We start from the raw sequence: 24,978 nt of genomic DNA on the forward strand, positions 1-24,978 counted from the left end.
TACAAGTTGTCCCCAAGTGTAGCCCATTCTCGAAGATCCTTCCTCTCCCAGGGATGAGGTCTATGCAGCTTTTGTTGACGTTTCTGTAGCTCTGGGTCTTTACGGGATAGGGTTGCTAGCCCCATGCTCAAGCCTCCACCTTTCGCAGCCGGGTTTAGGACTATCCTTGGCGGAATTACAGATGTATTATGCTGAAATAAAATTCGTTATATGTCAGATATATTCACAACGTATTTTGAGAGTTGGAATTGTCTGTTGCTGTAATTAAAACGAGATTTAGAAAATGCCTCATAAAAGCCGAAATAAAAGTATACGAAAAACAAAGAAATTGCATGATAAATGATTTCAATGGATGCAATGTGTTTATCAGCTTTAACAAAGTAAGATCCCAAAATGTTAAACTTAAAATTATTGCACAAGCTACATACAGTGATATTAACTTAACCTAAATTTCAAGTTTCTATTAAGTGCCTTAAGGGAAGAGAAAGAGGTGAAATTGTTTTGAAGGGAATGCCTAATCTAGCGATCAAATTAGCTGAAGGCAAAAGTGATCATGCTGGGAAAGTGGAAATATAAACCAAAGTCCTGTATTGAAAAATGGCCCGGATCTATGGGAGTTTGTAGATATGGAGGCTATGGCAGAGATTTCAAAATAAAAACAAAATGGCACTTTTCATAATCTCAACAGCATTATTTTAAATTTACATACATCGTGATAGAAAATGTGGCAACTAATTTGTGCATACTAAGTGTCAATACAGCACTACGATGATAATCAGATAATTTGCTTAATGAAGGCTCAAAAGGCTGCAGATGCTGGTATCTGCACTAAAAAGTAAACTGCTGGAAGAACTTAGTGACTCAAGCAGCATCTGTGGAGGCAAAGGAATAGTTGACATTTCATGTCAAGACCCTGCATCAGAATTGAGAGTTCAGAGGGAAGATGCCCATTATATAGAGAAGAGGTGGTGTTATGTGACAGAGATTGGTAGGTGATGGGTGGAAATGGATAAGTGGGATGGGGGGGTGAAGGGTGTAGTTGGGGAGATTAGGCAGATGGAACCAGGTGGGGTGGGGGGAAGGATAGCAAAGGTGGCTCAAGGAAGAAGAAATCCAGATGGATATGTATGTGGATGAGGGCAGATGGAACCAGGTAGGGGTAACAAGTGGGCGAGGAATGGAAAAGGTGAACAAAAAAAGTGAGATTATTGATGGACTAGTAGGAGGGGCAAAGAAATACATGAAAATAAAGAGGAATATGAGCTGTTGTGTTCTTCCAGTTTGTCCTTGGCAATAGAGATGGGAGTGGGAATGGGAAGGGGAGCTGGAATAATGTACAACCAGAACCTCAATCTGGCCATTGTAGAAAGTGTATGTGCCATGCAAAACTGTTGCCAGTCTAGGCTTGGTCCCACCAACATCAATCATGATGAGCACAGAGTGCAATAGTATTATGGGTACTAGCTTCCGTAGTATCCAAGATATCTTCAAGGAGCAGTGGCTCGAAAAGGCGGCATCCTCCAACCAGGATATGCCTTCTTCTCATTGTTACTATCAGGAAGGAGATACAAAACCTGGAAGACACACACTCAGCTTCTTCCCTCTGCCACCCGATTTCTGAATGGACATTGAACCCATGAACACGAACTGACTACTAATTTAACAAATTAATATAATTATTCATACATAATTACATTTAACAGTTTTAAAAATATATTTTATCATGCATGGCATTGAACAGCATATGCCAGTGATATTAAACCTGATTATGGTGCTGACCTCACATTATCAGAGAGATTCTTTTTGTCCTGTCCATATCTCCTCCTCCCTGTTTTGCCACTTCAATCTTATTATGTTGTGAACCTTGGTCTGTAGGAACACTGTTTCATTTGGCTGCACTCATGTATACAGTTGAATAACAGTGAAGATGAATCTGAACTAACTTGTTCTCTCACCTCACAGTTTTGGTGAAGGGTCTTTGACATGAAGTGTTAACTAATCTTCTCTTTCTACAGATGCTGCCTGACCTGCTGAGTTTTCCAGCATTTTCAGTTTTTATTTCAAATTTCCATTAAATGTAGTTTTTGATTTTCCATACTCAAATTGACCTGTCAAGAGCTAAAATAGTGGAATATGGTGACAAAATATTACATTGAAACTGGTTTTTATAATATGAAATCATTTCAGTTTCTGAGGATTAGCCAACACCAATTCAGCCCTACACTCAAGGCTTGTATCTACCAATGGTTAGATATGCACTCAGTAATCACTTTATTAGGTACACCTACTTATTAGTGCAAATATTTATTCAACCAGTCGTGGGGCAGCAACTCAATGCATTTAAGCATGCAGACAAGTTGTTGTAAAGACCAAACATCAGAATGGTATGAAATGATTGTTGGTGCTAGACAGGGTGGCTTGAGTATCTCAACAGCTGCTGATCTCTTAGGATTTTTATACACAACAGTCTCTAGCTTAGTGTTTACACAGAATGGTGCAACCCCCCCCCCCAAAAAAAAATCCAGGAAATGGCAGTTTGTGGGTGAAAACGCTTTTTTAATGCAACAGGTTAGAGGAGAATGTCCAAACTGATTTGCACTGACAGAAAAATAATGCAGAACATATAGAATCCTGAAGTGGATGGGCAAAAACAGCAGAAGACCACACTGGTTCCATTCCTGTACCTAATAAAGTGGCCACTGAGTGTATAACTTAAGTAGATCAGCAGAAAAAGACTGCTTTTCAACAAATGTATGTTAATAAGTGCACTGTGATGAGTTTGAGTTGGTGTGATAATAATATGTATAATTCAATTTGAGTTTTATTATTTAAATAGACATTGCAAACTTGTCATTTGCTAAATTGAGGAGTTGGATTGGATTGATGACCTGGAGATCTGACCTGAGAAAATCTGATTGACTGCCAACACAAATGGCAGTCCAGAAACTAACATATGAGAATGGGTACAGTCAGAATAATTTGAGACAAAAATTATACCAGGTACTCCCTAATGGTGGCAATGCTATCTGAGGCTAGATAGAAAAGAACATGAAAATGATGAGCAATTCGCTCACACCCTTTTCTTCATTGCAACTTGGTTTCCCCAATGATTATTATGGCGAGGGTCTCATTAGACAGCCAGTAATAAAACTCACTTTAGGGCGTTTTTTTGCAATAAATTACAAAAAGATCTTTTGAAAATCTTTATATTAGTTAGTGTGCTGTAATTGCAGTAAAGCTATGTACTATTCAAGCCATGCAAGCTACTATAATTTATTATAATAATAAAGGCATCTTCTAATTAGCAGTAATAGACAACAAAGATTTTGCTTCCTGAATACATTTGGGAGTGTACAATGGATTTTGGGCTGCTGATCATGAAAATCATCATGAAATTTTCCAATCACACTTTTTTTGAAATTGTCTACATTTGTTATTTCAATTCATAATTCAAGTCAATTAAAATGTTGCCACAATGTAAGCTGAAAAGTTTTCTATCTTATCCAGGCATTCCTGGGCATGTTTAGGCAAGGTGGATGCTGCCTAAACAGGACAGGTTTTATAAAAGTCATAAATTTCCATGAAGGATTTTGATATTTGAGACAGATGTTTCCCTCATGCCAAGATTAAGAAAGACATTTTTGTTGGTCCACAAATCAAACAGATTATCAACGACAAGCAATTCGAAGAATTTCTAGTGGGGCTGGAGAAAATTGTACGGAAGGTGATTCAAGCATGTTGTCAAAAATTTCCTTGGCAGCTACAGAGCACCAAACCTCATGTAGCTGGTTGATAACATGCTTCAAGCATTCAAAACCATGGAGTGCAACATGGCACTAAAGATTCATTTTCTGCATTCCTATTTAGAGGATTTGCAAAGATCCCTGCACCGTCAGTAACGAGTATGGGGAAAGGTTTTGCTAGGACATTGTGGTCATGGAGAAACAATATCATAAGTGCTCGTTAATTATTGTTGGACACTTAAACAAGAAGCCTCAAACACTGAGTAGAAATATGTCGTAGAATCCACGACAAAATGAAAATCTTCAACAAAACATTTTTAGCTTAGTTAAACTTCTTACAAAGCATCAACACCGTTATGCAATTAAATGCATTATATTCAATAAAAAATAATTTGTTTCTCCAAACTCCTATTTGATACAAGTTATCTGAAATTATATTTCTGTTCAGCTTCAAGTGATCTATCATAAACAAAAAAAAAATTCCCAGGATGGAGCACTTTCCAAAAAATCTATTGTCCAGTGTTGTTTATTCCAGCTTAAATTAATAGTTATAATTATTCACCCTTGATTCTGTCACTCTACTTGAATACAGAAACTATTTTTCATATTAAGCTCTGTGTATTCAATTTGCTGAAATTGCTCTAGTCAAAAAAAACTCATCTGTTCTTGGTATATGAGTCATGTCATGGCTGAATGCGACTGGGCTTTGGAAAGTTTCCATTTTACATGCAAATTGGTACCTGTGGCTCTCTGAAAGCTTGCTAGTAGGCAGGTCTATGCAGTTAGTTCTGACATGTATTCCCATTTTTTCAATAGATTTGGCCAATAAAAATGAGGGATTCTATAGGAAGGATTGCTTGCAATATCTTTCTGAACCATCCTGTTCAGATTTGCATACATCTCCCAAAGTCCTCTCATCTACCTTCTGAAATACAGTACATAGGACATTATTCTAAACTGGTGTCTGCAAAAATAATGTTGAATGACAAGTGTTTCTTCTGATATGCTACCTGACCACCTTGTTCAGGTTCTGGATCTGAAAAGAGACAGGTGCTGTAAAGGTAAGGCTCAGAAAGATTGATCTTATCTATTTCTATATACTATATGCCATTATTTATATAATTCACTTAATTTATGTTCCACTGTAACTTCTCGCTCGAATCTGTATTTTATTACTACAGATTGAGCACCCCTTTTCTGAAATTCTAAAATATGAAAACCAAATTTTTTGAGCGCTGACATGGGATCACAAATGGAAAATCCCAGGTGATGCACAGGTCTCTGCACACCACAGACAGTTTTGACAAGTGACCGCACATATGTTATGAACATTAAGTTAATGAAAAATAGAAGACTGTATAAAGTGAAAAATAAAGATCTCAAGCATGTATTGAAAGAGTGGATTCATCAGTGTTGGAATGGACATATGATGTTTAAAAGTATGCTGATCATGAAACAATCAGATCTCTCACGACAAACCGAAAATTGAAGGTAAGTGTGAATGTTCAGATCGGTTGCAAAAGGTGTGGCATTAAATTTTTAGAGATTTGTGGTGATAAAGTGATCACAAAGCAGCAGAGAAATAATTCATTGAGTTTGCCAAAATTGGCGCTACTGAAAATCTAACTCTGAATGGCTGCAACACACATCAAAGTTGATGGCGAACGCAGCAGGCCAGGCAGCATCTCTAGGAAGAGGTACAGCGACGTTTCAGGCCAAGACCCTTCATCAGGACTAACTCTGAATGGCTGTATCAGTACATATGTGTAATGAACAAGAGTAAGACAAAGATGGGCCTTAACTAATCTCGCCACCAAATTTTCCATTGAACTACTTTTGTACAATCTACAATATAACCATTGATCATTTTTGACAAACTCCCTTTTAATTTTTCAATTTATCAATCTACATTTTTTAATTAAAAAATCAGAACCTTGAAATCTGAAACAAAATCAGAAAATGCTGGAAACGTACAGCAGATTGGGCAGTATCTATAGAAAAATAAACAGAGTTAACATTTCAGTTATCTTTTCAACTTCGAATATCCTGTGTTCCATGCAATGCTCTGAAGAATGTTCATTTATCCTAAAGAGTTGTTTCTTAAGTAGTCTCAACCCATACATTTGGTTCTTCTGCTTCTGAAGATTGTCCATCTAAATTGCATTTTGGTTTAGTATTTACTCCCAAAATGTCCGTGATTGAAATGAAGCTGCCTCTTGTTGGAGCCATGGTATATGACAAGTTCAATTTTGAGAATCCCAATTTATTTTGGACAATTTATTTATTTTGGAAGTATATTTATCATCGTTTCTTTAAAAAAAAACAAAATTAAACACTGTCCCATTTATTTCAAGTGTTCACTGTAATTAATTTATTAAATATACATTAGAAACACATTTCAAATGAAAGGTTTTTCTGATGAGCTAGCTCAAGTAACTTCATGTGGGTCCTTGATGTACACAGTAACCTTCTCCTGCTTTCCTATTCCTCTAACTTTCCTGAATTCTAGTTTACTCACAGTTCTTAGCAATTTCAAAGACACCAGGCGGCACAGCAGTGTAGTAGCTAGCACAATGCTTTACAGTACAGGCGATGTGGGTTGAATTCCCACCACTGCCTGCAAGGTGTTTGTGCGTTCTCCCTGTGACCTTGTGTGTTTTCTCCGGGTGCTCCAGTTTCCTCCCACAGTCCAAAGACATACCAATTGGTAGGTTAATTGAATACCGTAAATTGTCCCATGATTAGGCTGGGGTTAAATTGGGGGATTGCTGGGCGGCGTGGCTCAAAGGGCCGGAAGGCCCTGTTCCGCACTGTATCTCTATAAAATAAAAAATATATAATTCCTGGTATCTGTCAATGATTTCCACTATTTGATTTTAAACATTTTAGATTTCTTGAGTATAATTTAATTATAGTAATGGATAGTTTGCTATTACATTGTGGTCCAGCTATAAGTATTTCACTAAAAATTTATAGCTTGCTAAAAACGTGTTAATATAGATGAATAATGTGTACTCTTTCATGGCTCTATTAACTAGAAGATGAACAGTCCATGGGAAATTTTATCCCTTCTATCCCTTTGACAGGAAGATCAATTGTCTATTGATGCTTTAAGATAGAAGAAAAAAAAACAAATGCATGATCATATTTTTATTGCTTTTTTGTATTGGCATTTAAAATACAACAGGACTTATAAGATAAAAATGTATTTCTCTACAAATGTACATTGTGTTCCTTTCATTAACAAAGTAATATAAAAACAAAATAATGTGTGAAAGCTGTGTTGAGTTCAAATCAATTGCATAATAATTTTATTTTATGGAACTGCAATAATTTTCAATATTAATGCTACATGCACAATGGTCAAAACATTAAATATTGAAATGTGCAATGGTTCAAAATGAGCGTTACTATGTTTTCAATCTCAAATATTTTGATATTAAGTTGCATTAATGGGCTAAAAAAATGACTACCAATATAACTGAACTTTCCATAAACTTAGGTAGAATACAAAGAAAGCATAATTTATCTTGCCATTGTAAAATTTGTTACTATACAACAATATTGACTCCCAAGATGGGCCAAAATATTTCTATGGCACTTATAAATTATGGCACTTAACAGTTCTGTCAAATATTGATGCAAGCAGCAACTACTATGATGGCATAAATAATGTTATCTGGAGTCTCGGCAGTGACTGCTGCATTGTTGTCATACTGACAAAGAATGAAAGGCATTATTATTTAAACCAGTTTAACAAGGCAAAAATATTAATTCACTAAAAAATAACAATAATTTTAAAACATCTCTCAACAATCCAAACAAAAACCTCTCAAGGGTAAAGTCTGAAATTGAGTTGATAAAGAAATATTTTTATATCCCTCCCTTCACTGAATAGCACACATTTCAATTTACTATTTACATTTGTGCAAATTACTTGTGTCAAATAACCTGTCAGGGCAATAGCAAATAAAATACTGTTTTAGTTTAATATTCAAAAATGTGTCAGTACAAGCCAGGAAAAGAAAATATCTAATTTATTAGTATTGGTAATGGAAGGCTCATAACATTTGGATTTCTTTACAATTACAGTGAAAAAAAGCTTATTTCCTTAATTTACGTGATCTGTGGGGTGTACGTTTTATTGAGAAATGCTAGGCATTGCAGAATGACTAACTTGTTACAGCTCATATTGTTTAGATCTACAAGTTTTGGAGTTTGTAAATTGTAAGAAAACATCTATATGACACCAGCCAACTCCCACCACCTTAGAAAAATTGAAGAAGAAAATAAGCATTAGTGATGCACATGACACAATATATTCATCGCACTGCAGTGCATCAAAATGTGTTCATTATTCTTGCGACTTGTTCGTGTGCCACGTCAAATTGTATAGAAAACAGAAGGTGTATAGAAAAGAGGAGGTCAATTATCTTGAGTTCTCGCATAAAGGTAGTTTTAGGCCAGTTTCTCTGCTACATTTTTACAGGAGTTGAGTAATGCAAAACTATAAAAGGCAACAGATAAAGAACTAAAGAGCTTTAAAGAAACTAGACAATCTACAAAATGATAAGCATGCTAAAGGCAAAATGTAATGCCAAAATACCACATTATTTCAAATAGAACAGGATTCCACTGAAAATTAAATTGAAGATCTTAAAGAATACTTTTATGCCATAACATGGCCATGTAAATTCAGAAAAGGTAGTTTCAATTTACTTTGATATATTAATATTCTTCATGTGTTTAGTTCCACTTCTTTTAATGTTTTAGAAACACTGGAATGCCAAAACATTGTAACAAACAAAGTAGAAAAAAAAGAGCACTGCTAAAAATCACATTTCCAACCTGGGAATGACTGAACAAGTACAGATGTATTAAGAAACTAAGTAAGATTTGATTTAAAATGTATTCTTTATGTTATCAAATCATTGATATCAGATATAACTGATCTTGACCACATTTAAAAAATTAAGTTTTAAAATGTTTTTTCTAAAAGCTAAAACAGGAAAGAGTACACAGCAAATACTGTGTCTTCATTTAGGTAATATTTAATTACAGTAAATTAGCTCTTAAACTACCAAATAAAATTACAAAAGTCATGCAACAGAAGAAGGCAAACGTGATTTGGTGGTCAAAATCAGAGTATTGAATTATAATCTGCACTTTTAGGAATACCTAAAAATGTCATCAAGATTTGACTGTGCAGGTAAGACACTGTTGCACCAGCTGTTGATAATTGAGATGCTGCAACTGATAGACTTTGTAACTAAATTTTGAGATTCCCAATGGAGAAAGTCAGAAAAAAATTGATCATGTATTCAGTTCATTAAAAGAGAGGCAGTTCAAATTTAATGGGAATATTTATTTCACTATGAAAACAGAAATTTTATATCAACACATTGTTGTTCAATGTAAACAGGCATTGACTGGATAAATCACAAGATGTCTTAATCCAATGAAATTTTACTTTTAAAATCAAGTTATTATATGCAGCGATTGGTAAGAAACAGAGGACAGATTTAATTTACAATATCTGGTATCTTATTACTCAATAAGAAACCAAGAATCAAAAGTAAGGTTTACTTTTGAACTGAATAACATGCAGTGTTGTGCATGCCATTTTTACTGCAAGCAAGCACTTAGAAAAACATTATTTTAAAATCATAGTTAAAATGAATGCTTTATCGACAGATTGCAAATATAACAATTTGAACTGAGGACAACGTAGAATTTTAAAATGTTTTACATATCATGAGGACTAATACAAGATACATTTTCTGTGAAAATAGAGAAATGTATCTCAAAACTCTAATATTTATACCTGGTGTACAACATAAGAAAATGTTTTGCTCAATTCAAGTAAAGATATTTTATAATTTAACTAGAGGTAGTACTACCCAATCTTAGTTAAATTTCAAAGTTTTCTATGGATATACAGTATAAAAACCACAGATTCCAAATGAGAAACAGATTCTTAAACAATAGGCATTATTTACATGTAAAAGAGGATATATTACTGAGGAGTCAAGAACTCTACCTCAATAAATGTGTACTAAGTAATTTTTCAGTATTAAAAATATGAGTCCATCATTCTCCACCATGCAAAATAAAAACTTACATGGTATATTATCCCATGATTATATTTCATTTGAACAGAATATGAGTAAATATGATACAAAAGTGTTAGAACTCATTTCTTTGTAACATCAAGGATTAATTAGCTGTCAAAATTGCACAAATAAATATTAATCTAATGAAATTTCTCCTAATTTTGAGTGTTATAAAATGCCCTTGTAAAATTTAACATCAACTTTCAAGGTGCTTATTAAAATTTTCCTGGACTATTTTCAATCGGAATTTATTTAGTATTTGGTGGACCATAATGGGGGGATCAGTATGGAAGTAAAGAGTTGAAGAAAAGGGGAAAAAATAAAAGATCAGCCAACACATCTTGTTTAAAAATACATATTAAATTATCCTGTTAAACTTATGACAGCAAACATGAAAAAGTTTACTGGCTAACCTCAATAATTCTGATGAGAAGACAGTACATTAGGAAAGGGATTGGGGAGAAAAATCTAGAGCTGGATTATACAAAATCTTCAAACCATGTAACTATCCAGAGCACCTACCAAAAATAGTCTAAAAGTAACTTGACATGAAGACAAATAGTACTGTCTAGTACTATACAAACATACTGTAAATTGGCAGTGATTAAAGAACAAGTAATTTTGTTCTTTCCACCTCCCCTCTTCTCTACGACATAAAAAACTTCTCACTTGTCCCAGGTCTGATGAAATGCCATTATTCTGAAATATTGTGTTTTTCTCTCCAGATTCATGCTGCTTGAACTGCTCAGTATTTTCATCATTATTTATTTTTATAATGATAAAAGTCTGTTCAGTATCCAGCACATTTCTGATGACAGTTTACCATGGCACTTTACAGATCAAATGGTTCTACAAAAAAAGGTAAATAATTTAAATGCAACATAGTTGTAAACTTGCCAATACATAATTCAGATTGATATGCAAGACCCTCATACCAGGTTAAAGTGATCTTTGGACTCTGAAAATAAATGAACTTCTTTTAAGCCAAATACCCCTTGGCTGTTTCCAAGAATGCTGCAAAGATCAACTTGCATAGAAATCCGTCGCCAGTTGGTAGCACTAAATACACTACATTATAATGGCTGCAAGATCTCTGCATTTAAAATTAAGTTTTATTGGAGTTGACAAAGGTATGAATTTCTAAGCAATGGTATAACCTGGATATTAAAATAATGAAGCTCTCAAAAATAAATTCTTGTGCACACTTTACACCAATTTATCAATGGGAATGTTAGTGTTTCACATATGCAAGCATTTGTTCCACTACAAAATTTCTGGGACCCTTTTATTAGGTAGTGTGCCAGTTCTATGTAAGATTCTACAGTGCCCTAACAACAGCTAAATACATGGAGCTTTAAAAATACGACACCCCTGTCAGGCTAATACATTCTTATATTCTTCTTCTAGAATGTCCTTTTACTCATGGGAAAAGAGTTTGAACTTGGCCTGGAGAAATTATAATATGAATGTTATAGGAGGTTCTGTTTGGGTATTCTCAATACAAATTTCATTAGATGTGAGACAAATAGGCATTTGACAATTTCATCCTAGAGGTTAAATTGTTATGATTAGGTTCAAGATGCATACATGACGCTATAATTTCCTTTGACTGTTATGTGTATGCTGCAATATCTTGTGTTAAAGATAAAAATTGTACTAGATCTCACCACTATTACCCCTCAATTAAAGGAGAAAACATTCTAATTAAAAAACAATAGAAAACGGCTATGTTTCTGTAAGGGTAATCTGAACCAAATCAGCAATTTATACATATCACAAACACATAAGGTCGAATAGTTACCAAGGAATTAAAACTTTATATAATGTTTTTTTAAAATTCAAAAATGAATTATGAACCAATCATCTGCACAGAATGCATGAAATACAGAAGCCATTGCAGCCTGGTGATTATAAAATGTAATTATATTTTAATTATCATTCTGTATATTATCACTCCCCAGGTCTGCTAAAATTTCAAAAATCAATTTTTATAATAATGACATTATACAGTAGAACTTGAATTCTGCCCATTGTGAAACCGTAATTCAGTTGCAAATAAATTTTGAACTGTTCCTATGAAAAAATTATCTGTTTTACACCCAGGTGTAAAGCTGAAGTTCAATTTTACTGTGTCTACTATTATAATAATGGAGTAGCAGAGAAACTTTTTCATCCTCATTATGAATTTGTATCTGTATCCTAAACTCTCCACTATTACTATGCAGTAACAATAGAGAGATATTAAGATACAGTGATATATTTGCCTCCACAAAGAGAGCAAATCAAGGTAGTAGTGAAATCATTGAAGATTCAGGTCATGAAAAGGAAACTACAAGTAGTATTCTAAATTGGCGTCAATTGAAAACCAGTTAATTTTGCAGTGTACTCGTCAAATATACTATTTTTATTTTAAGTTTTATGTCTTCACTAAACCTTCAAAAGGTACGAGGAAACCATGGTAAACAGGATGTTGGAGTGCTTCAACTCAACAGTTCTATATAGAATGCAATATTTAATGATGGAGAAGATAGAATCGCCAGAACAAGTTATTCAGTTTTCAACGCATTATGTTATAGATTTAGTAACAAGATAGCAATTATCACATGATAAACTTAGATGATATCATAATTTCAATACTCATATTATTACACATTAAATGTATGGCATAGTGGTATTAGCTGGTGAAAGTAAACTCAAAGGGAAAAAAGTTACAAAACTCTATAAAAGTTACAGATATGTCAGAATTTTGAGAATATACTAAACATCTAAACATTTCAGGTGACTATCATGAACCATCAATTACCACCTTCAGTAAGAGTGATGATTTCAAACCACTGTCAGGTTTCCGTAAGTCTCCAAATCTCTGTCTGGTATGCATAATATTGTATATAAACTTACTGAATTAAAAAAAAATTCTTCAAAGAAAACTGTAACATTTAACCAAAAGATGTGCTACAAAAAATAAAACACAACTTTGACAAGATGGGGACATAATCAGCAGGGTAAGAGGTCAGATCTCGCAAGAAAAATTGCAAAGAAAAAAATACAAATATTATACTTATTTTGAAGATTTTGCAAGTACTTCATTGCACTTGGGAATTTTTTAAAAAACTTTTAATACATTTTTCTCAGTTACCTCCTACTTTCTCCCTCTCCTGAAGACACTGAGAGGAAAAATTCAAACTTGTAAGTAATATTAAACTTGCTACATGGTAGCATCTGCACATTTCATTATTTTTCTGAAATTCTGCTTCATTGGCTTTAATGTAAGGACAAATTTCTGGATGCAATTTCTGCAGAAATGGAGTTAAGAGTTTACAATAGCTAGCACTTTTGCTCAAGTGATTAATCCTCATAAATTGGAAGCTATAAAGCCATAAATAAAGCATAACACCTTTTTCATTATCTATACAAAGGAAACATTAAATAGCAATCAGAGGTGTAGACTGTACCTAGTGTATCATATTTCCTATCTACCACTAACACAGCCTGACGTCAATCACTAAAACTGTTCATTCAGCAGGTAATGTGAATGAAGCTAGTTCTCCTCTAACCATTATGGCTTTGATCAATGCAGACTTTTAATTATTAGCCATTGGAGTCTTGGAAGATTTAACTTTTCCTAAGCTGGATTGGAGAGACACAGAAACACCAAGACAGAGGAGACAAATGTGAACAGCAATGACAAAAAAGAAATAATCACTCTCCGTTCAGAAAAAAGTCCTACTACCCATCACTCTATATTCTATATTGTACTGGTATATGAAATGCAAACGTAAGCTAGAAATATGACTAGTTTGCAACTCATGTTTCTTTCATAATAGAGGTGGCATTTCAAGGTATGATGAATGAACCCAGTAGCCGACCTATAACTTTATTACATTTAATATACTGTTTCTTAAAAATGTATTTACAGATCTTGCGGACCAGTTCTTTTGCAACTCTGCCCAGTCGATGGGAGTTTTCAGTATATTCGAACAATACTGATAAGTATTCAATATTTTTTCATTTAAAATGTCTAAAGGTAGCACAAATCTGTTTCTCATCTAGGTTTAGTTATGCAACAATTTCCTTTTTCCTCTAATGCTAATCTGAATGATGACCATATGCCAAAACTTTTCCATTTTGTGTTGCACAATCCTTCAAAAGTGAATAAACAAATTTCTCACATTGGAAATTCCCAAATGAGAAAAAAGTGAAGAAAAAAATAAATTTCTTACACTTCTAAGTTTTCATAAAGTCACATGATACGGCCAAACATTTCATAATGTTTACAGATTCCTGTATATTATGATGTCAAACATTATTAGTTGTATAAACGGTGGGTATAAACTTTCTAAATTAATGCCTATCATCACTTTATGTGAATATATCAAATTCACATTAACTTAGATTGTCCATTGTTTAAGGCTATTGCCCAACTTGTTTCAGGCGTGCTCTTATTTTAATCTTGAAGGCAGATAATATTCACACATTTTTACGATGGTCTTATAAATTACAAAAAAAACTTCCATGGATGTAGGTATCTTGGTCATTCACTAGTACTATGAATTAATATTTGGTTATCACAAGTGGCCTAATACAGATATACAGCAGATAGTTTTCTCTTTCAACATCGTAAATGGGAAGCTGTACCCAGCATCACTGAAGCACAATGTTATGATGTCTTCCAATGGTTTATTTCAATATAAAAGTGAGTGGCACAAAGGATGTTAAATCAACAAGAAGTTTCCAAATATCTGATTTTATGGAGTTATTGGTGCAGTCTACACTTCTAAAATCATTTGGTTTACAGGATGGAATATCCAAAGCCTTTGAGAGACACACAACTTTGGTCCCTAAAATAACTTTTATGGGAGAGCTGGGTTACAGATGGTATTGAAATCAAGCAATTTTTAAAATATCAAATCATACACTGTTAAAACAAAAATTATCTAGTGAAGTTATGTTCTGATTTTCAATATAACATCCAAGATTCCAAAGATCCGTTTTAATTCCCAATTCAACTGAAAAAAATTAGCACTCAGTGTACCATAATCACCCCATATGCAGGTACACACTGCAGAAATTGCATGGGCCTTTTATAAAATAGCTTAAAAAAAAGTTTCCATGCCTTGGAAACACAGAAATGTCAAAAATGAAAACAATGTTTTATATACACTCCAAATTTCAGGTTAATAATGAGTAGGGCTTTTAATTAAAATTTACTGCATAAGATTACAAACAATACCCTACTGTCCCAGTAAAAGTGTAGGCTACACCAACAAGCTTACCTAGAAACATCTGATCACAACAGTATATTACACAATGGAAACCTATAATAATTTAATCAAATTTACTTGAAAACTAACTCTTGATTTCAAGTTAATTAAGGCAAGTAATAATGTGCATATAATTTACTCCGACGTTACTTCTAAGCTGATTTCTTATGGGTTGGGCAATGTAATGACACATTAGCAACAAATAAAGATTGTTGAATCTCTAAGCTCTTTCTGTACTACAATATTATTTGTTGCATCAAACATTTTAACACACTTTATATCAAAACGTATTGAATCACATGCAGTACTGCAGTGTATGTTCAGTTCTGTGGAGAGCTTCCACTTTGCATAGAGACAAGAGGATGAGCCACTGTAAGTAACATCTTGCATTTCCAATTCATACAGATGTGTATTTACAAATCTGGGATGGAGTAGTATAAAACATTTAGATTTCTTTGTGATTGATGCTAAATTCTTCCAACATTTATCTCAATGTACCAAGACATTCTTCTCATGGGTGAAAGCAAAAAGAATCTGCTCTTATATTCCAAATGATGACAAAATAACAGGCTACCTTCTCACACTAAAAGAGTTAACAAACTGACTTTGTTGATTTAGTGTGTAATGCAAGTTGATTGAAACTATAAATTGCAAAACCAATTCAATATTCTCATAAATGCTATCATACTGTATGTAAAGTCTCTTCTACAACAGCTGTTGATTGACTTACACGTACGCACACATTCTCTCTCTCTCTCAAACACACATGTACACACACACACACACACACACACACACAGATACAAACACTTGTAAACATGACAAATTGATTCAGGAGAACTTGACAGGATATTTCTACAAAACAGAACTAATTTTACAAAAAATATTTTTGTATCATTTTACATGTAAAGGTCTCTATATTAAAAATATACAAGTTGAAGAACCTTACAAAAACAGATACAAGTTTTCCCACCCAATCATATTTATATTCGGTAACTTCTCAGAGGCTTAAAAAGTTCTTCAGTTCTTTCGGCGTTGTTTTTCCAAATATTTTCCCTATCTTGGTGGTCATATGAGAGTACTTCGTAGAATTCTGCTGTGTTCCACCAATGTTGCATTGTAAATTTTACAATGAATTATCTGAAACTGAGTTCCTTGTTCCTCTCTCTGGAGTCAGTTCATTCCTTTCCCTTCCCACTAAACCCAACAATCAACACAATTTTTTTTCCTATTCTTATAAAGCTGTACAGTATTGGCCATCAAAAGGAAAATGGTTAACTCTGGAAGATTTCTGCTGTTGTGTTTTAGTTCCTAGAAACAGCCATAGTTACCTAAAAGTTCAGGATAAGTTTCATTTTCATTTGTGCCAATGCACAATTTTTGCCAAATACACTGATCCTGGTTTTAGCCATTACATCTTAAAACTCCATCATACTTATATTTACAGCTAGTGCATGCACAGTGTAGTTTATATTCCCGTATAAGATTTTTTAAAAAAGCACCTTTGGATTAAAAAAAAACAAAATTAATTTAGCAGGACGTGATATCCACTGAACATATTTGCATCTTTCCTTGTACCTGCTACTATTATACTCAATGGCACACTGTGATTCATATCAATGTGCATTTCCAACTATTAGTCTGCTGAATCCATACTTTCAGATGGAGGTGCATACTTCAGTCTAAAGGTACCTGAAAGATAATTGAACAAACAAATTAAAACACATTATGAATTTTAATGTGCAAATATCTTCCAAAATAAATTTAAAATATTTGGATTTTAATACATCTAAAACAACTTGCAAATCATAATCATCAATGCACAGTTTATTTGATTTTATTTTTATAAACATACATCACCATATTTATTAAGTTCACAAGTCAATTACAAAAATAAATATAACTGGAGGTAAGGAGTATTTATTCTTTGAGAGGGGAAAAGGGTATCATTCTTCAAATAATTCCATACATTTATCAGTCTTAATCTGTTCTAGAAAATTATAAATTATGTCTCTATCAAAACAACTCCTATTATATCCCTGCTCACATTCAGAATAATAGCCAAGCAACGGCTTGAATTACAGTAGCCAATATGCATGTCCCCACAAACAGCAATGTAAAAAGAAACAATCATTTTAGTAATGGTGGTTCAAGAATAAGTTTGGCCAGACACCAGTAACAAATCAAGCTATGCTACTTTTCACATGAAAGCAATTAGGGCCTCTGTTTAATAACATTTTTTCCATAAGATGGCACCTTGGAGATCTGTGTCCAGTGGTGTACCACAAGGCTTGATGCTGAGCACTTGTATTTTGTGATTAATAAATTAAATGTAAATATAGGATTATGATTAGTATATCACAGATATTATGAAAGCTGGAGGTGCTGTGGGTAAAGAGGAAGGTTGTCTAAGACTACAGCAGAAACAGAAGGAAATTCTGATGTTGCAAGATGAAAATTTAATTCTATAAGCATGTAGTGATACATTTTGAGAAATCAAGTAGAATTAGAACATACAGTAAATGTATATTTACTTTGAATATATATTTATATTTTAATATATAGGATTTATTTGTTACTGAAGCAAGATATCAAAAGTTTAATTCTTATGGACTAAGAATTCCTTCCTGTGGGTGAAGCAAAACACCATCTGTCATATTTCAGAAGATAAAGTGTAAAAGGGAGATGACAGTGGGTATTAGACCGCTGGAAAACAACATTAGAAAGGTAATAATGGGGGACAATGAAATAGCAGATGAATAAGTATTTTGCATCAGTCTTCACTGTGGAAGACACCAGCAATACGGCAGAAGTTCCAGCTATCAGGAGGCATGGAGTGTGTGAAGTTACCATAACTCGAGAGAAGGTTCTTGAAAAACTGAAAGGTCTGATGGTAGTTAAGTCACCTGGACCAGATGGTGTACACTCCAGAGTTCTGAAAAAGGTGTCTGAAGAGATCATGGAGGCATTAGTAATGATTGTTCAAGAATCACTACATTCTGGAATGATTCTGGAAGAATGAAAAATAGCAAGTGTCACTCCACACTTCAAGAAGAGAAAGAGGCAGAAGATAGGAACTTATAGGCCAGTTAGTCTGACATTAGTGGTTGGGAAGATGTCGATTATTAAGGATGAGATCTCAGGGTACTTGGAGGCATATCATAAAATAGGCCAAGGTCAGCATGGTTTCATCAAGGGAAAATCTTGCCTGAACAAATCTGTTGGAATTCTTTGAAGAAATAATAAGCAGAATAGACAAAGGAGAATCGGTTGATGTTGTGTACTTGGATTTTCAGAAAGCCTTTGACGAGGTGCCACACATGAGGCTGCTTAAGCTATAAGCCTATGGTATTACAGGAAAGATTCTAGCATGAATAAAGCAGTAGCTGCTAGGCAGGAGGAAAAGAGTGGGAATAAAGGGAGCCTTTTCTGGCTGGCTGCCGGTGATTAGTGGTGTTCCAAAGGGGACTGTGTTGAGACCAATTCTTTTTACGTTATATGTCAATGATTTGAATGATGGAATTGATGGCTTTGTTGCAAAGTTTGCAGACGATATGAAGGTGGGTGGAGGAGCAGTTAGTTTTTAGGAAGTAGAGGGGCTACAGAAGGACTTAGATTAGGAGAATGGGCAAATGGAATACAGTGTTAGAAAGTGTATGACCATGCCCTTTGGTAGAAGAAATGAAAGGGTTGAATATTTTCTAAGTGGCAAGTAAATACAAAAAACTGAGGTACAAAGGGACTTGGGAGTCCTTGTGCAGGATTCCGTAAAGGTTAGTTTTTAGGTTGAGTCTGTAGTGAGGAAGGCAAATGCAATGTTAGCATTCATTTCAAGAGGACTAGAATATAAAAGCAAGGATGTAATGTTGATACTTTATAAAGCACTGGTGAGGCCTTACTTGGAGTATTGTGAGCAGGTTTGGGCTCCTATCTGAGAAAGGAAGTGTTGAATCTGGACAGGGTTCAAAGGAGGATCACGAAAATGATTCCAGGATTGAATGGCTTATCTAATGAAGAGCATTTGATGGTTCTGGCCTGTATTCACTAGAATTCAAAGGAATGATGGATGACCTCATTGAAACCTATTGAATAGTGAAAGGCCTTGATAGAGTGGATGTGGAGAGGGTGTGTCCTATGGTGGGAGAGTCTAAGAACAGAGGACACAGCTTCAGAATAGAGGGGCATCGTTTTAAAACGGGAATGAGGAGGAAATTTCTTTAGACAGAGAGTGGTGAATCTATGGAATACTTTGCCACAGGCACCTTTAGAGGCATGGTCTTTATGTATATTTAAGGCAGAGGTTGATAGATTCTTGATTGGTCAGGGCATGTGGAGAAGGCAGAAGACTGGGGCTGAGAGGAAGATTGGATCAGTCATGATGAAATAGTGCAGCAGACGCAATGAGTCAAATGGCCTAATTTTGCTCTATATCTTATGGTCTTATAACAGAGTAACAACAGATCTTCACACACTAAAAGAATTAATTGACTTTGGTGACTTAGCTGCCAAGGAACGTTGATGAACAATGGACTTTGGGGTTCAAGCCCAAAGTTAAAAGTGGCAACACGACTGATAGGATAGAGAAAAATGCATATGACATGTTTGCTTTCATAGGTAAGGGCATAGAAAATAACAGTTGAGCAGTTATATTGCAACTTCACAAAACACTGGTTAGAATCTACTTGGATACAGTGTGCAGTTTCGGCCACCATACCATAGTATGTGGTTGTTTGGAGAGAGTGAAGAGGAAATTAAGCAGGATTGGAGGACTTTATGGAGGGATTCTTGTTTTCCCTGGAGCAAAGAATGCTGTTGGTTGATCTGATAGAGATATATAAAATTATAAGCATCCTGTAGATAGGATAGATAGTCAGAATGTTTGTCATGATAAGATATCAAAAAGAGGATATAGGTTAAAGATCAAAGGAAAGGTTCAAAAGCTCATTTTATTATCAATGTGTGCAGATTACGACTCTGAAATTTGTCTTCTCCAGATAGCCACGGAATACAGAAAACCATGAAAGTAGTTGAAAAAAAGACATCAATTCCACCCAACACATGAAAAGAAAAAGAAACAAAAACTTGCAAACCCCAAACACCCCCGACCCCTCCCTCACACAAAAACTGACAGATAGCCAAACCCCCTTTATGGACATACAATCAAAGAAATATAAGCTATCTTATAAATTCATATTTATTGTGTTTTTTATTCTTATTTGATCTTTATCATTTGAATTTTTTTGTGCTGCATCAGATCCGAACAATTATCTTGTTTTCCTTACACTTGAGTACAGAAATGACATTAAACAATCTTTAATGACTGCATGTGATATGCAGTGAAAAGACATAATATAAAATGCAAATAATTTTTTTAAAAATCAGAGAAAAGCCTTAAACACAATACATTGAACAATGGAGTTTCATGTTCTAACCACAGTTGAAAGCTTCAAAGATCTAATTTTTTTAAAAAACTTACATATGCCGATTAATCCAATTTCTTCAACTTTCTTCCCACTACATTTATATTCACTTCAAAATTAGTTCATTCTGTAGAAAGTTTACCAATTTATTGTGTTTATATAAATCTTAGCATAATTTACCTTGCTGATTGGAATCCATTGCTGGCTGCTTGCAGTCCTGAGCTCGATGCCCATTAGCCCCACAGTTGTAGCATGAAATGTGTCCATTCTTTTTATGTCCTAATCCATTTGTGCTTCCTAGTAAATGTTGTGTCTGATATACTGCAGTTGTACCACCCAAGAAATTCTGCATGGGAGGCATGACAAAGTTTGATGGTCCACTTAAGATGGATTCAGGAGTTACTGCACTATTATAGGCAGGGGATGGAACAACCGGATAGGGAAAGGCAGTACTGTTATTATATTGGGTGTTGATGTAACCATTATTACATAGAGGACTGAATGGAAAAATTGGAAAAGTTAACACTGAATGCCCAGAAAATGGGCTTTGGAAGTAATTGGCATAGTTAATAGTCACAGGGTTGGAACCGCAGTTTCCACTGCAGCCACAAGAACTGCACACGTTACACCCAGATTGCTGCTGCTGTTGCACTGGGATATTCATTCCTGAGCCTCCATTACCATTATTGCTGTTAATATAACTGTTTTCAGCCACAGAAGAGATGGTTGGACTGGAACTAGGGATAGGACAATTTGGCATACTTGCAATGTTTGTGAAGGATACTGAAGAGTGGCTACTGGCAGGTGCATTGTTGTTATTTGTGCAGAAAGTGCCAGAGATGGAAGCTACAGGTGAACACTGAATTGTTGAAAAGGCAACTTTGGTGTTTGCTGAATAAGGAACTGTTCTTGAGCTTATTACAGCAGGTGATACACTTTTCATTTGTACAACACTATTATAGGCAGTTTGTCCCACCAGCAATGGTTCTGTAGGAATGGGAGAAGAGACCAGAAGTTTCATAGGGGACTGAGAAATGTTATATGCAGAGTTACATGTTGCATTAGTGGAAGAACTGGTGTCCATTCTCAAAACTGATAATGGAGTAGTTTTGGATGCATTATCAATGGAGGAAGGAGGTCCAACTTTAGTCCTAATTCCAAAGTTTACAACATTAGATGGAATCCCACTATTTTCTGACGCAATTGTAGATATTTGGGAAGCCTGAACAGGAGGGGTTGGCACTACATCTACAACTACAGGTCCAAGAGAGCCAAACTTTTTTTCCACTTTGATGCTATTGCCAGATCCTTCATGAATTTTGTTTCCAAGGTCAACAGCTGGATTTCCATGGATTGGAGAAGATATGCCTGTTATTGGCTTTATATCAAAGCTGCTTCTTTCTGACTTACGTACTGAATTCAGCATTCGGCTGGGAGCAATGTTTGAAGAGATCACTGGCATGATCTGCGCTGTGGAAATAGCTGAAGATACATGGCTGGGATGTGCTAATCCAGTCTCGTTTTGTACTGGAGAGACTTGTGCTGTGGGTCTCCATGATCCAGTGTTTAGGTTACTCAGTTGATTTGATAACATTGCTGGTTTCTCCCTTACTTGAATGTCAAAAACAGTTTCTGCATCTGCAGGAGGAGTTACATGAATTAGTAACCAATTAATTCAGTGATGATTAAAATACTTAATCTCTAACCTACATAAAATTGGAGTTGAAAATACTGGCTATTTGCATCAATACTTATTGATTTCAATATTTTAAACACTACAAAGATGAAAAAATAAAACTATGTGACCTCACATATAACAAAATATCTCTCCTATTGTAAATCCAAATTTGAAAATAGCAAATAGATTGCCTGTTATTTGTTGCTACTCACCAACCAGAAATAAGTGCAGTAATCTATGTATGATCACACTGGTGCATCATTATACACCTCAATCACTAGATTCACTCATTGGTATTCAACAATTCTAGATAAGAGACCTGAGCACTTATCACTGCTCCTCAGTATTGCTAGGACAGTTTCTATAATGTTCCAGGCTCCTGTCAACTTCATTTTTAATTTATACATTGCTTTAGCACAGAAGCAACAATAAAATTTTATTGGTCTGAGTCCCACACAAAGAGACATGAACATGTAATCTCAGTTCACCTAGTACTGAAGAGGTGCTGAACTGACATTTTGACTGTCAAGGTACACTAGGACCCAGAATGTCCAGTCAGAGGGTGAAAAGATTTTGCACTTTTAATTGTGAAGAGCAGAAATCTCATGCATCCTGTCAACAATGATCTCTTAATCAATATCAATACAACAGATCATATGCTCCTTTACTTCAATGCTGCTCCAAAGTGCAAGGCAAAAGCTTCACTTTGAACAATATGAGTATTAGAGGAGGCTAATTAGCCTGGCAGGTGCAGACTAAGAGCTGTATGAAAGAGCAATCAGCCCATTCTGTTCCCCAACCTCTCACCATAGCAATTTTAAAAAAAATCATATACTTAATACAACTTCCTTTTAACCTCTATAACCCATGAGTATGTATTTTTGACTCTAACCATCTGCTACATAGAAATGTTTCCCTCATGTCATTTTTAAAATCTTTTTGCCAACCACATTCATTCTAAGTACCCTGGTTCTTGAGCCTTGAATCAATGGAAACAGATCCTCTCTATCTACTCTCACAATAACTGTCCTGATCAATAATCAACCCTGTCACCATCTGAGTTTCCTTCCATATGCCGACTTGTGGGTTGGAAAGTTAATCGCTTCTGCAAATTACCTCTAGTGTATAGGTGAGTAGTAGAATCTGGGAAGAGTTGAAGAGCAAGTGGGATCAATAAAAATAGGATTAGTGTTAATGGGTGGTTGATAGTTGGTGAGGACTAAGAGAGCTGAAGGCTCTGTTTTGTCCTGTCTTTCACACTCCAACTCTATCAGATTTCCTCACAACCTCCTCTTAACCAGGAGAGGACCAGCTTTTCAACTCCACCTACTGTATGTAATTTAAGTTTCCTAGTCTTGGAATCTTCATATGTAAAGAGCTTTGTGTGTCCTAGAATGAAAGATACTCTTCAATTGTAAGAGCACTAAAATTCTTCAACCAGTGTTAGTTTTATATAGCAGATTAAGTGGAAAAACTTGAGTTGGTTGAGAATCAATGGAAGTTAACAGGGCACTGGAAATTAGGGAAATGAGAGAATGTCATAGTTCCATTCAGGCAAGGCCGTGCTGGTGCAGAGCCAAAGGGAGAATTGCAGCATGAGGCATGTATATATAGGATAAACCGAACTACTTACAATATATGCTAATATAAGCACTGGACTCCTCGACCTCAGATCATGCAGATTTTCCTTAAGTTAAGATGAAGCAATCCACCCATTTCTTGCATACTTTTGCAAGAAAAATGTATGTGGATCAGAGGCTACATAAAGAACTGAATTAATAGAAATATATGTTCTAAATGTGTTGTACATATTTGCATACCTCTGTTCACAAATGGCCACCTGAACTAGAAAATATGAGAGGACTGGCTAACCCAGATTGAGTAATATCAATACTGTCAAAATAACTGGGGTTGTAACAATAAAGTAAATTAGCTTGACATGACTTTAAGCTCTCGATTATTTAAAAATAACATTTCTCCAGCAAATTTGTTGGACTTTAGAGAAATAGAGGCAAGGGATAACCGTATTCTGTGCACCTCAATCATGTGAAGTACAGATATAGTAGATTGTAAGGAACTTTTCTCCATGGCAGAGGTTTTAAGATCAAAGGATCAATGGTTTAAGATGAGGTTTAGATGGCCTGAGGAAAAATATTTTCACCCCGGATAGTTTCAATTTGGAACACTCTGCTTAAGAAACTGGTGAAGCCAAGATCAGACACTAAAGAAGCATCTGAATGAGCACTTGAATCATTAAGTCATAGTAGGCATTGAACTAAGTGCTGGTAAATGGGATCAACATAAATAGGTATTTGTCCGCTGGCATAGGGACAGTGGGCACAGGGCTGCCTCCTGTGCTGTATGACTCCATAATTTTATGACATTATCTACCTGCACTTGCACTTTAGTGCCAACATTTTCCTGCCATCAGCATCAGCAAGAGTGATCAAACTAAATAGGAGCTTAAGAAGTTTATATAAAAGAGCAGCCATTCTCTGGACAGTAAGAAGCACCGATGGACACACTGTAGACTGTTGTTTATTAATTACAGCTCCACCTTCAATACTATAATTCCAAAAAAACTCATCTCCAAATGCCTAGACCTAGCACTCAGCACTTCCCTTTGCAACTGGATCCTCGACTTCCCAAACGACAGTCCACAATAAATAAAATTAGGCAACAATACATCCACCACAGTTATTTTCAACATTGGTGCTCCACAAAACTGTGTTCTTAGCTTCTTACTCTACTCACTATGCACTC

General features: G+C 35.0%; 1 protein-coding gene across 1 annotated transcript in view; it reads right to left on the reverse strand.

Moving 5' to 3' along the window:
- Window positions 1–6,886: 6,886 nt before the first annotated feature.
- zcchc14 (zinc finger, CCHC domain containing 14) overlaps window positions 6,887–24,978 on the reverse strand; it is a 155,496-nt gene continuing 137,404 nt past the window's right edge. The window contains exons 12-13 of the mRNA XM_063067000.1: window positions 20,718–22,175; window positions 6,887–16,809 (exon numbers count right to left, since the gene is read on the reverse strand). Of these exons, the coding sequence (XP_062923070.1) occupies window positions 16,754–16,809; window positions 20,718–22,175 (1,514 nt within the window). The 3' untranslated portion in view covers window positions 6,887–16,753. The remainder of the gene's footprint in view (window positions 16,810–20,717; window positions 22,176–24,978) is intronic.

Source organism: Mobula hypostoma, chromosome 14, assembly GCF_963921235.1.
Source record: "Mobula hypostoma chromosome 14, sMobHyp1.1, whole genome shotgun sequence".
Taxonomy (NCBI): Eukaryota; Metazoa; Chordata; class Chondrichthyes; order Myliobatiformes; family Myliobatidae; genus Mobula; species Mobula hypostoma.